Source organism: Pan troglodytes, chromosome 6 (assembly GCF_028858775.2).
Source record: "Pan troglodytes isolate AG18354 chromosome 6, NHGRI_mPanTro3-v2.0_pri, whole genome shotgun sequence".
Lineage (NCBI taxonomy): Eukaryota > Metazoa > Chordata > Mammalia > Primates > Hominidae > Pan > Pan troglodytes.
In genome coordinates this window covers 144,270,412-144,282,541 of record NC_072404.2, presented here as the reverse complement: position 1 = coordinate 144,282,541, position 12,130 = coordinate 144,270,412, and the positions used below count along the sequence as shown (strand labels likewise).

The window sequence follows — 12,130 nt, the reverse complement described above, 5'->3', positions numbered from 1 at the left end:
GAGGCTCTACTGGCAAGTTTTCCTCCAGGCTGCAGAACCTCCAGGCTTGGCGGGGGGTCACCGTGTGAGTGCCTGTAAACCTCCTGCCCAGTCCCCAGGGGCAGGCTGTGGCATGGGGTTCAGATATGCAATGTGGCTGGGTGCAGTGGCTCACACCTGTAATCCCAGAGCTTTGGGAGGCTGAGGTGGGAGGATAGCCTGAGTCCAGGAGTTCGAGACCGTCCTGGACAACATAGGGGGAGACCCCGTCTCTACAAAAATAAAAAATAAAAAAAACTAGCCAGGCATGATGGCACACACCTGTAGTCCCAGCTACTTGGGAGGCTGAGGTGGGAGGATTGCTTGAGCCCAGGCGGTCGAGGCTGAGGTGAGCTGTGATTGCACCACTGCACTCCAGCCTGGGTGACAGATCAAGACCCCTCCAAAAAATAAATTTTAAAAATATATATTTTAGTAAAATTTATTGTATATATTACATATAAAAAGATATACATCTTTTTTATATGTTTATTATATATAGTTCTATATATATATATTGCAATCTGAGTGCATTGGTCTTTCTATACTGGAAACAAAAAAAACTCACACACACTCCTCAAATCCCAGCAGGTTCCATCCAACAAGGAAGTATTGGGTCCCAACCCTGATTGTGACCCGGCCGGCCAGGGGTGTGGACTGACATTTCGTACTTGAGTGGGCAACACTGCCGCTTGGCACTGTGCCTGGAATGCAGTGAGGTGGACCTGTGGGGCATTTTAAGGACGGGCAAAGGAAATTCCTCCCGGGAGGGGACTGGTGGGCTACATAGTCTGAATTTACGAAAGATGTCGCCAGGCTGTGAGATAAGAGTTGTGGGATTAGAATCTCAGATCTCTGATAAAAAGCACATCCCCCCACCCACTGGGGCTGCTCAGCTGGCCCGTCAGCTTATTTCATTTATCACAACTGTCGTGATTTAAAAGATATCAAATGAAGCAGAAAAATCTAATCATTTACTAATCCCTTCTCTGCCTCCCTCCCCACAGTGACCTTTTGCTTCCAGCCACCAAACTCAGAGAAAAAACCAACCTGCTACTGTGAACAGTGCAACCCAAAGGTGGTAAGAATGGGGAGTCCCTTATGCTGGGGTCTCCTGTGTGCCAGGTACAACACACACAGGAGTGAACCAATGTATTAAGTTTGCCCGGTCCAATTATCCCAGCTTAAGGTAGGGGGTATTACTTCATTTTACAGATGAAGGGTTTGGGCTTAGGGGTGGTTAAGTAACTCGCTGGAGCAAGTGGATAAGGTTAGCCTATCAGTTAAGGACCCAGGAGGAAACAGAATTCCCTCAAAAACGATTTAGCTAAAGAGAATGTAAAGAAGGAGCTGTTCACAGATCTGCAGACATGGTTATAATGACCAGCAAGGAATGTTGAGGCCCCCCAGCGACTAACAGTAGCAGGAAACCACTGCCACCTCCCAGTTCGAGGGGACAAGGGGAAGGAATAGTGTAACCTCGGGAGCCCAGGCAGAGCAGAAGGAGACCGGGAAAGAAATACCCCAACCATTCTCCCTCCTGCCCCCTCATCCCCTGCTGGGGCCTCTCATTGGTGGAACCAACAGGAAACCAGAAGGCATGAAAGCACAGAGTGATGCCGTCTGTAGGAGACCAAGAGGGACAGGGAATAAATGGCAGAGGAGGAGAGGAGGGAGAATTAGAGGACACTCAGGGCAGTTAGTAAGTGGGAGCACAGGAATTGAATTCTGAACTCACTGACTCTGAACTGCGCCCGCCTCAGCATCATATGCTGCTACTGCGGCCATATGCCTCCCAGGGGCCCACGCATCACGGTAAGGGAACCAGCAGTGTCCCCACAGAGGGGCTTCCAGGCCAAGCGAGGACTCAAACCTGGGCCCAAGCCATTCCTTCTTTCTTTCTCTAGCCAAATCCTCTTCTTGTAAAGAAAGAGCTGTTTCTGGTCAGAAAGGCTGCACCACGGTCCCCGCCGCCCAGCAGAGAAAAACAGGCCAGATGCTTATTCCAAGCCTGACATTTGTGTGGACCTGAGCCCAGTGCTCATGTGGTTCCCTTTACCAGGAGTCTCATTTCCCAGAAGGTTCTAGGCAGGACCCTGTCTCATTCACCACTGTACCCCTGCATTGAGCACAGTGCCTGGCACCCAAAAAAGAGGCACACAGTGATCATACTCAACTGTGGAACTCAAGTGCCTTGCAAATAACACCCTTTCCTCAGGGCCCTGGGCTTTCACTTTATAGGGTGAGTTTTCCAGAAGCTTCTTTACCTTCTGTTGCAGATTTTTAAAAAATGTTAACATTGACTTTTCGGTTTGGACCTCAGAGGGAGATGATGATTATGACAATGAAAATAATAACAGATTGTGGTGCTTAAAATGTGCTGGGCACTGTAAAAAGTTTTCTGTGTGTATTATCCTACTTAACACCTGGGCTGGCCATCTCTTATGCAAATCCTCTCAGCTGTACCTCATTCCAGTTGTACACAGTTTGCAAGCAGCTCCACACAGTGCACCCTGACAGCGTCTCTCCTCAGGTCCTGGCTGCAAATCTACCTCTCTCATGTTGGAATTTCTCTGATGCACAGCATTGGATACCCTCGGGAACCCACGTGGGCACTGGCTCATGCATAACTGGGAGCAAGCTAATGCCCTGGGGGCCTCCCAGGCTCAATGGCTTCTACTGCCTGCCTGCCTTTCACATGGCTCCCCCGGTCCTGCAGGACCGGATGCTGATGCCCACCTCAGTGGTCGGCTCCATTGCATAATGCACCCTTGTATTGGCTCTCCATCCTTCCCAGTTTCACACTTCCAATCCTCCCTCCTGCTCCTGGGGATCATATTCCAAAATCAGCCTGCATGCAAGCCTTTGTCTCAGGCTCTGATTTCCAGGAACCCAGGCTAAGACAATCGTTTTTTATTTGTTTGTTTGTTTGTTTTGTTTTGTTTTTGAGACAGTCTCACTCTGTCACCCAGGCTGGAGTGTAGTGGCACTAATCTCGGCTCACTGCAACCTCCATCTTCTGGGTTCAAGTGATTCTCCTGCCTCAGCCTCCCAAGTAGCTGGGATTACAGGTGCCCGCCACCACACCCGGCTACTTTTTGTATTTTTAACAGAGACAGAGTTTCGCCATGTTGGCCAGGCTTGTCTCGAACTCCTGACCTCAGGTGATCCACCCACCACAGCTTCCCAAAGTGCTGGGATTACAGGCATGAGCCACCACACCCAGTCTGACAATCCTTAACAAGAGCAAAGACAGAAGTGCTCTTATTACCCCTGTTTCATAGGGGAGGACCTGAGACTTAGGTTCAATAACTTGCCAAGATCATATGGCAAGTAAGGGGCAGAACCATTGGAAGGTTAAAAAAAAAAAATGCTCCTCTCAGGGAGGGGGAGAACGATTTGCCAAGAGATTGTAGGAGGATTTCTGGCAATGTCCAGTGCTCATTGATGTTTGTGGCCACGAGTCTGCCATGGAAGCAATGGAGTGGTAAGATGCTATCCAGCAACATTCAGGGGCTCTGACAGAGGCATGAAGAGGGCAGGTGGGGGTGCTGGGGTGTGGGACTGGGCAGAGCAGGGGGTGAGCCGGGAAAGAAGCAGCTGAGAGTCACAGTGACCAGGGATGGCGAGGAGGCTTGGACTTCCCATGACGATAACATTTCTAGGGAGAACGCCTAGTAGGTCGTGCCAAGGATAGGGCCAGGCTACTTGGCTGGAGGTCAGTGTGGACAGGCCTGGCCAGGCCCCAGGATCCTAAGGACCTCAAATTGATTCCATTCTCTACAGCTTATTCCCACTGTGACTCTGAGCTTATGCTAAAAAATTGTGCTGTTTATTTGAAATTCAAATTTAACAGGACATTCTGCATTTTTATTTGCTAAATCTGGCAACCCTATCCCGCCATGAGCCAGTAACACCTCCCTGCATAGCCATGACCTCCTCTTCCTCCCAGCTCTCTTCATGTCCCTGGCACCACTGCTATCCTAGTGTCCCAAGCTCGGCCTCCACTATTCCAGGGGACCCAGCCAGTCACCAGCTCCTGCCCGTCCTTTAGAAACATCCCCCTTTCTCCGGCCCACTGCCATCCCTGGCTCCATGCCTAGACAACTGCTGTCACAGCCCCGACGCCTCTGTCTGCATCTAGCCCCCACCAGGTGAATACTCCTCAAGCGCCCCCTTGACCATACCACATGCTGCTTCAGCCTTCAATACCCACCACTACCCATAGAAAAAAGTCCTAATTGCAAGGCTTGCAGCAGCCTGTTCCCACTGGCCTTCCCACATGGACTTCCTGCAACCCACCTCTCTCCACCCTGTCCTTGTGCCCAGAGGACCCTCATGTACTCCTTCTCCTTCAGGTGAAACCCCACTTTCCCATGAAGACCCAGCTCAAAGGACCCATTGTCTGTAAAGGCCCCCTGACTGCCCAGCCTCGATGGGCTTCCCCTGCCTCCTGTGCCCTCTTCTGGCAAAATACACACTGCACTGCCTTCTACACCTCCTCTTAATCTGCTCATTGGGTCTTCAATCTTGTGGTAGCTTGGCTATGAGCTTATCTTCTCAACTAGATTGGAGGCTCCCTGAGGGCAGAAAAAAGATTTTGTGCCTGTTTCCCCATGGTCTCTGGCTCAGTCCCAGGCCAGAGCCAGTATCTGCTGACTTGTGTATGGGTTCTGCACTCCCCTGGCCACTGTCAGGAGTGAGTGGGTAGGCACCCCGGGCATGTCCCAGACTCGCTGACTCTCAGGTGGCAGGCCATGGCTGTGGGCATGCAGGAGGTGGGGCTGAGGCTGGCAGGAGGCTGACCTGGCTCACAGTGCGGGCAGCATGCTCCTGGCTCAGGGCAGGGTCCTCTTGGGCATGGCTTCTTGGTGCAAGTGATGGTACCTTCCTGTGGGAGCAGACTGAGGTGGCTGCACAGGCATCAGATTCCTGGAGGGCAGGGCCTCTGGAAGCAAAACCTCAGCCCAGGCTGGGACATGTCATAGGGGCAAGAGGATGAGTTGGCTCTGTGGATGTGGGCTACCCTCTGCGTAAAGGCAGAAAAGAGGCATCCTGCCCCAACCCGAGTCGTCTCTTGATGTTTTTTGTTTTGTTTTGTTTGAGACAGGTTCTCAATGTATTGCCCAGGCTAGAATACAGTGGCTCCATCATGGCTCACTGCAGTCTCGACCTCCCCATCTCAAGTGATCCTCCGGCCTCAGCCTCCAGAGTAGCTTGGGACTGCAGGCGCTCACCATGACGCCTGGCTAATTTCTTTTTATTATTTTTATAGGGACTGGGTCTCCTTATGTTGCCCATGCTGGTCAGCTTCTGGACTCAAGCAATCCTCCTGCCTGGCCTTCCCAAAGTGCTGGGATTACAGGCGCAAGCCACCATCTGGCATCCTAATGCTCTTGACCCGGGAAACCATCTCTTTCAGGTGCCAGAGCTCAACGATGGCACGGACTGGGGAAGACCTGCGGACCCTTCAGAGCTGGGGGGAGTCGGGGGGCGGGGCGCGGAGCGGAATTTGAGGTTATGGAATTACTATTTCCCTGTTCCAGACTGCCGAAGAAGCCCAGTGGTCGTCTAGGCCACCGCGCTGTCTGTCTGGCGTCTCCTTCCAGGCCCTGGGCCTGGCCCAATGCTCCCTCCAGGTCAGTAGTCACCGGTAAGTGCCGGCCGCCTTGAGTGGTCCCTCCGGGCGGGGCCGGCGCGGTGCAGAAGAACCCAGCGCAGCCCGGGCAGAGTCAGCTCGGTCCCGCCGCCCCACCAGTGCTCAAGGGCGCAGCCACGCAGGAGCATCGCAGACAGGTGGGTCCCGGCCGCCGCTCTCTCCTCTCCGCGTCCCCGCCCGGTGCGCCCGGAAGGTGGTGGGAGCGGTACCGGCTGTTGCCCACCCACAAGTCTAGGGCTCGACCAGGGCCCGCGCCCCTCAGGCACCTGCGGGCGGTGGGATGAAGACTGGAGTACGGCGGATTCCGCGTCCAGCTGCGCCTGGAGACCGAGCTTCGGTGGGTGCCTACAGCAGGGCGCGCCCCGCCGGCCTGCGACCTCCCAGGCGCCCCTCACGCCCCGATCCGTTTGGGGTGCTGGCGCCCGGGGAACCCCAAGGCCCAGGCGGCGAGGTCGGCACCGCAGCTGGGGGCGCAGGCTCTGCTGCTCCCACCCGCCCCCCCAGCCATCGCCCAGAATGGGGGCTCCCAGGCGCCCCGCTGGAGGCTGGCTTGGTCCACAGAGGAGCGAGGCCCGATCCTTACTTTCGATGCACTCGCCCTCGCTCTTCCCGGGTCACCCTCACCCTTTCAGAAAAAAAGGTTGAGGTTTAAAGCGTTCATCCCCCGGGATCTTCAGGCCAATGGCAGGAATTGTGCAAGAGTTTGGGGGAAGATAGTGTCAGGTAGAGGCTCCGTCCGTCCCTGGGCTCGCGGCCGGGAATGGTAGACGCCGGCCCCCAGAGCAGCGGAGAAGGATGGGGCGCAATAGTTTCTGGGCTGGTTTCTGTAGGTCTTGTCCCAGAACTTAAGAAGGCAACAACGAAGAGGCTGAACGTGGAGGAAAAGTGAGACTAGCGTGGCTGGGATTTGGGGGAAGATGGCGAGGACCAGCGCTGGCCTTGAGCGGTTGTCTCCGGACCCGGGAGGGCGGGAGCAGGTGCCCGGGAGCAGAGGTGGGAGTGGGGGACTTTCCCAGCCTCGCGGCCACGCTGGACACAGCAGGGCGAGGACCGGGGTGCTGCTCCAGCAGCAGGGGGAGCGTCCCTGGGGGTGAGGGTGGCTCCGCGGGCTGGCCCAGGAGGTGTGCCCCCGCGGAGCCAGCGGGAGGGGTGGGGGCGGAGGGGAAGCGGGGAGCGGGGGCAGAGGACTGGAGTGGGCCTGGGCCCCCGTGGACCCACTCCCCAGGGCCTGAAAGTGCACCGGCTGTGTCCACAGAGAAAACTGGCAAGACCTCCCCTCCCCCTACCTCCATCCTCCCCCTACCTCCATCCTCCCCCTACCCCGTAGCTGTCGGGCCTGGGGCTGGGGCTGAGGGGATCCAAGAGTCTAGGGAGTCACTGGAAAATCACCCCTTTTTATCTGAAGGCCCTACTTGGGGGTTTTCCCCCTGTACCCTGGTCTTCCCCCACCCTGCCTCTCGGAGGAAGCCGAAAGAAGCTTCTTCCTGGGCACCTGCTGCCCCAGAGCCTCAGCCTGTTTGGACCAGGCAAGCAGCAGGGCCTGGGGTGTGGGCATCTCACCTGGAGGGATGGGATTTAGGATCAGGCCCAATGCAGCAAAACCTTTGTCCTCTCCCTGAGCTGGGTGTGGGTTTGCAAGGAGACATGTGACCCAGAACAACCCTGGAGGCAGCAGGGCGCCTGCTGTCTGGCCACTCTTACTAGGACTGCTGTGGCACTTCCTCCCCTAGTGGCCCCCTGGTACCAAAGCCTTGCAGCTCCTGGAGTGAGGGGACTGTCGCCTGGGACTCCACTGGGGCCCTGAGGTTGGCTGTGAGATTTTACCAGCCCGTCAGGAGCCCTTGTGCATCCCCTCCTCATATTCCAGGTCTGGGGCTCCCCCAACAAGTTTATTTCCTTTTCCCCTAGAGCCCTTCCAGTCCTCCCCATTGATCTGCCTCCTCCCCAAAGCTCTCCCAGGTTAGTCCAGCCACACTCAGCTTCCCACATTTTAGTGCTCATTCGCCCACAGCTGACACAGCCCATCAGGCACTTGCCTTCTGCCCTCAGCCTGCTTCACACAGTGTGGGGCTCTGCCTTCCTCAACCAGGACAGGGCATATCATCTCTCATTTGCCTGGTACCCAGCACAGCTAGGCCCGTGCCCCTCAGAGCAGGTACATGCCATGGACTGCACACTGGACCCTGGTTCCTCCTGCCCCCAGGCTGGGCTGGCAGGCAGGGGCCAGGCTGGGCATGGGGCAGTGGCAGCCCCCTACAGAGGCTGCCCAGGGAGCTGAGGCCCAGCCCATCTTGGGCCACAAGCCCTTCCTGCCCTCAGCCTTGCTACCTCTGGCCCCCAGGTGTGTCATCACAGATCATGTGAACGCCCTGAACACCTGCTCGGGGACCTTGTCTGTCACCATTGATGGCCCCTCCAAGGTGCAGCTGGACTGTAGGGAGTGTCCTGAAGGGCCATGTGGTCACTGACACTCCCATGGCCCCTGGCAACTACCTCATTGCCATCAAGTACGGTGGCCCCCAGCACATCGTGGGCAGCCCCTTCAAGGCCAAGGTCACTGGTGAGTGCCGGTTTGGGGGAGGTCCACCCAGCCTGCAGCCCAGCCCAGCCTGGAGGGCTCCGGTGGCCAAGCACATCCAGGCCATAGTCTGCCCCCAGACATCATGGTCAGTTTACCAGGGCTAGAGGTGGGCCTGGCTCTACACAGTACACGTTCTGTGGAGTCGGGCATGATCATGTAAAAATCCCATTCTTCCTCTCCATCGTGGCCCCTCACTCCTTCAGCTCTGGCCTGCGCTGGCTCCTCAGGCTCTAGCACCACTTTCTTCCCTCCTGGCTTCCCATATTCCTCCGCTCCAAGAAGACACAGTCGGTATTGAGCAAGCTTCCCCTCTTGAGGCTGTCTGTAGGATGAGTTGGGTGGGTGTTCCTTTGTAAAGTGGCTCTTACCCTGTGAGTTAGCCTGAGTTCCCAGACAAAGCCTGCAAGGATGAGGGACGTAGCATCTGAGGCCCCAGCCCTAGGGTGGAGCACCAATTGGAGCTGGCAGCTCAGGGCCCTGGCTGGGAATGGGGCTGTGCTCCTAGAGTGGCCCTTGCAGGAATTTGGGGGGGAGCCTCAAATGCAGGCAGTGAGTCCCACAGGGTGCCAGTGCTGGCCAAGGGTCCCCTGCCTGGGGAAGAACAGGAAGCCCTTCTGACTAGGTTTGTGCCCCCTCCACCTGCCCCTCAGGTCCGAGGCTGTCCGGAGGCCACAGCCTTCATGAAACATCCACGGTTCTGGTGGAGACTGTGACCAAGTCCTCCTCAAGCCGGGGCTCCAGCTACAGCTAGATCCCCAAGTTCTCCTCGGATGCCAGCAAGATGGTGACTCGGGGCCCTGGGCTATCCCAGGCCTTCGTGGGCCAGAAGAACTCCTTCACCGTGGACTGCAGCAAAGCAGGCAGGTGGCGGGGGGAGGGCGTCTCCCGGGGTGCGGGCAAGAAGCCTTCAGGGAGCAGGGTGTGGGTCACAGTAGGGGACTCCCTGGTGTGAGCCTGTCCCTCTGCCTCCCTCTCCAGGCACCAACATGATGATGGTGGGCGTGCACGGCCCCAAGACCCCCTGTGAGGAGGTGTACGTGAAGCACATGGGGAACCGGGTGTACAATGTCACCTACACTGTCAAGGAGAAAGGGGACTACATCCTTATCATCAAGTGGGGTGACGAAAGTGTCCCTGGAAGCCCCTTCAAAGTCAAGGTCCCTTGAGTCCCAAAAGTGCCTCCCCAGCCTCAGCCCCCACCTCCAGCCAAACACACATTACACACACACACACACACACACACACACACACAAATGTGCCACACCCAGACACACGCACAGAATCAGACACTACAAACACCTGCCTTGGGGGTGAAGTGAAGGCCCAGCTTCCCCACCCCACTGCACCCCAGGGGTTGGAGGACCTTTTCTGTGTCAGGACAGTGTCCCTACCTGGGAATGTGACATGAGGGCCGACTGGAGCCAGGCTCAGGGGCAGAGGCTAAGACACGAGGGACTGGAAGGGGACTGTGGGGCGAGGGAAGCCCTGTGCGTCCTCCTAGTGTGGTTTAGAGCTGCTCACCCTGATTCTCTCTGATTCTTTCTGTAAAATGGGGATGGAGGTGCCCCCATTCTTCATAAGGGAAGTAAAAATTGCTCATACCTCTGTGCCAAGCACCATGCATTACTAATCCTTACAAACACTCCATGAGGTGGGTGCTGTTAGAGCTCCAGTCACAGCTCAGAAAAATCAGCCACCAAAAGTGAAGTGACCAGCCAGAGGCCCCAGAGCAGAAAGCAAGAGCTCCAGGATGTGCCCTGGCAACTCTGCCAGAATCTGTGCTCTGAACCGTCCCACTACCCAGCCCCTCAGAGGACTTGCCTTCCAGAGGCACCCGGTCAATGAAAGCCACCTTCCTTAAACCTGCCAGGAATAGCGCTGCCGCTTCCTTGTTCCTCTTCTGGCTGGCTGGCCCTGGCTTTCCTCTGTGACCCCAGCTCCAGGCACTGAGGCCAGGTCTTAGCGTGGCATTGCAGCCTCCCTGCCCCCAGTGGCAAAGGCTCAGGTCCACTATGGGCCCAGACTCTGGGGCAGAGAAGCTGCCGTCTCCTTACTGAAGCTTTAAGCTTGGTGGAGAGTGGGCTGGGGAGACCTCAGTCCCTGCCTGGTCTAGGGGGAGGGGTGGCTTCCGACTTCTGGTCTTTATGGCAGGGAGGGAGAGCTTTGGAAGGGTTCACAGCTCCGCCCTCAATGTTCCTTTTTGCCTGTGAGCTTCGCCTGTGAGACCCAACCCTCTGCTTCCCAGCTGCAAGGAGGAGTTTCCCAGCCTGTGGGCCCACAGGGACGGCTGTCCTCACTTCCTCCCTTTGGCCCCCTCTGCCTGCTGAGCCCAGGGCCCAGCCCTGCCCCCTACCCAGCCTCACCCCACAGCCAGGCCTGAGCTCAGGAGTGGGAAATGGGGCTGAGACCAGCCAGTGAAGGGCGGCCTTGGCATTTGGGGCCAAGCCTGCGACTGCTGGGGTGGGTAGGGGTGTTGAGTGGAGTTCAGGAAAGAAACTTATAGGTGGAGAGAGGAATACACTGGTCGCGTCCATGATTTCAGAGATCAGGAGTTCTTATTGTTATTGTTATTTACTGAGCATTTACCATCTGTCTACCGACTCTAAATTCTTATATAATCTCACTTAATGCTCACTGCAAGTCTATAAAGTAGATGTGGTGATCCCCAGTTTACAGATAGGGAAATTGAGGCACAGAGAAGTTAGTGGTCTAAGGCCACATGGAATTGGCTGAGCAGGGATCTAAACCCAGCTCAGTCTGCTTCTTCTGTAAACTTGTGAGAGAGAGGAAAAATCCATCTGGAAACCCAGGGTGATGAAGTAACCCTAAAAGGGCAGGGAGACTGTCCAGGAGCCCGAGAGGGGTGGACTTGGGTTTATTTTCTTTTCAGGGTCTCCTCCTGGATCTTAAGCGGAGACAAGGCCTGCACCCTCGTTGGGCTTCCTGCGAGCTGGAGCTGCTCTCTGGGGTCAGGACTGGCCGGGCCCGGGGCGGGTGGAGGTGTCCATGGGAAAGGCGCGCGCGGTGGGGGGTTTGAGCCCTCCCTGAACAAAGCCTGGGTGGGAGCGGCCTGTGTGTCCCCACCCCGCCTTCCCCAGCGCCTGCTGAGCCGCGACGACAGACGGCGAGCGAGGCGGAGCTAGCATGGCCGGGGTCGGGGCCGCTGCGCTGTCCCTTCTCCTGCACCTCGGGGGCCTGGCGCTGGCCGCGGGCGCGGAAGGTGAGTCCAGGTGCAGGAGGCTTGGGGTCCGGCCAGGTGCACCCCCTCCCTCCTATCAGCCCGGCCTGAAGGGGCCGAGAGGGGCCGGGGGCTCTGCTCTTAGCCCTGCCTGAGGTTCGCGCGCCTCCCTGGCCAGCTCCGTCCTCCCCGTCGGGGGAGCGAGCAGGGTGGGGAAGACCACGGCCAAAGCAGGGGGTTCAGGAGAGGGGGGCCGTTCCTGCAGCCGGTGGCGGGAGAGAGTGCGGCTGCCCTGGCATCTGGGAGTCTGAAGTTAATTATTTGTCTTGACGAAGGAGGGGGAGAAAAGGGGCCCGCTGTGGAAGCTGACTTTGCATCTGTGTCTGGCCCTCCCCGGAGCGGGACAGGCGGGAATGGAGGGCTCGGTGCCGGCACGGGGCCAGGGGAGGCTAAGAGGGGAGCCCGGGACAGTTCCTTGGGGACCAACCAAGTTTGTGCCACTCGGAGCTCTTTCTGCAGGTCTCTCCAGGCGAGGCTGGCCCTAGCTTCACCTAGGGGTCCCAGAGGATTCAGCTTCTCCGGGGCTCCCATATCCTGCCTGCCTACTTAAGCAGAACTGGAGGAGTGGCCTGGGAGGAGGGGCCCTGGGCAGCAGGATGAGGCCCCACGGGAGTCTAGATTGGGTAGAAGGTTT

General features: G+C 57.1%; 1 protein-coding gene and 1 pseudogene across 7 annotated transcripts in view; both read left to right on the top strand.

The window, feature by feature from the left end:
• The first annotated feature begins 8,068 nt into the window (after positions 1-8,068).
• Positions 8,069-9,696, top strand: LOC740751 (filamin-C-like; annotated as a pseudogene).
• A 520-nt stretch (positions 9,697-10,216) lies between these two features.
• KCP (kielin cysteine rich BMP regulator) overlaps positions 10,217-12,130 on the top strand; it is a 41,432-nt gene continuing 39,518 nt past the window's right edge. For 6 of the 7 annotated variants that reach the window (XM_016958135.4, XM_016958134.4, XM_016958133.4 and 3 more), the window contains exon 1: positions 10,217-11,478. In XM_016958135.4, coding sequence (XP_016813624.3) covers positions 11,403-11,478 — 76 coding nt within the window. In that variant the 5' untranslated portion in view covers positions 10,217-11,402. The remainder of the gene's footprint in view (positions 11,479-12,130) is intronic. The other variant, XM_016958131.4, reaches the window with a different exon arrangement.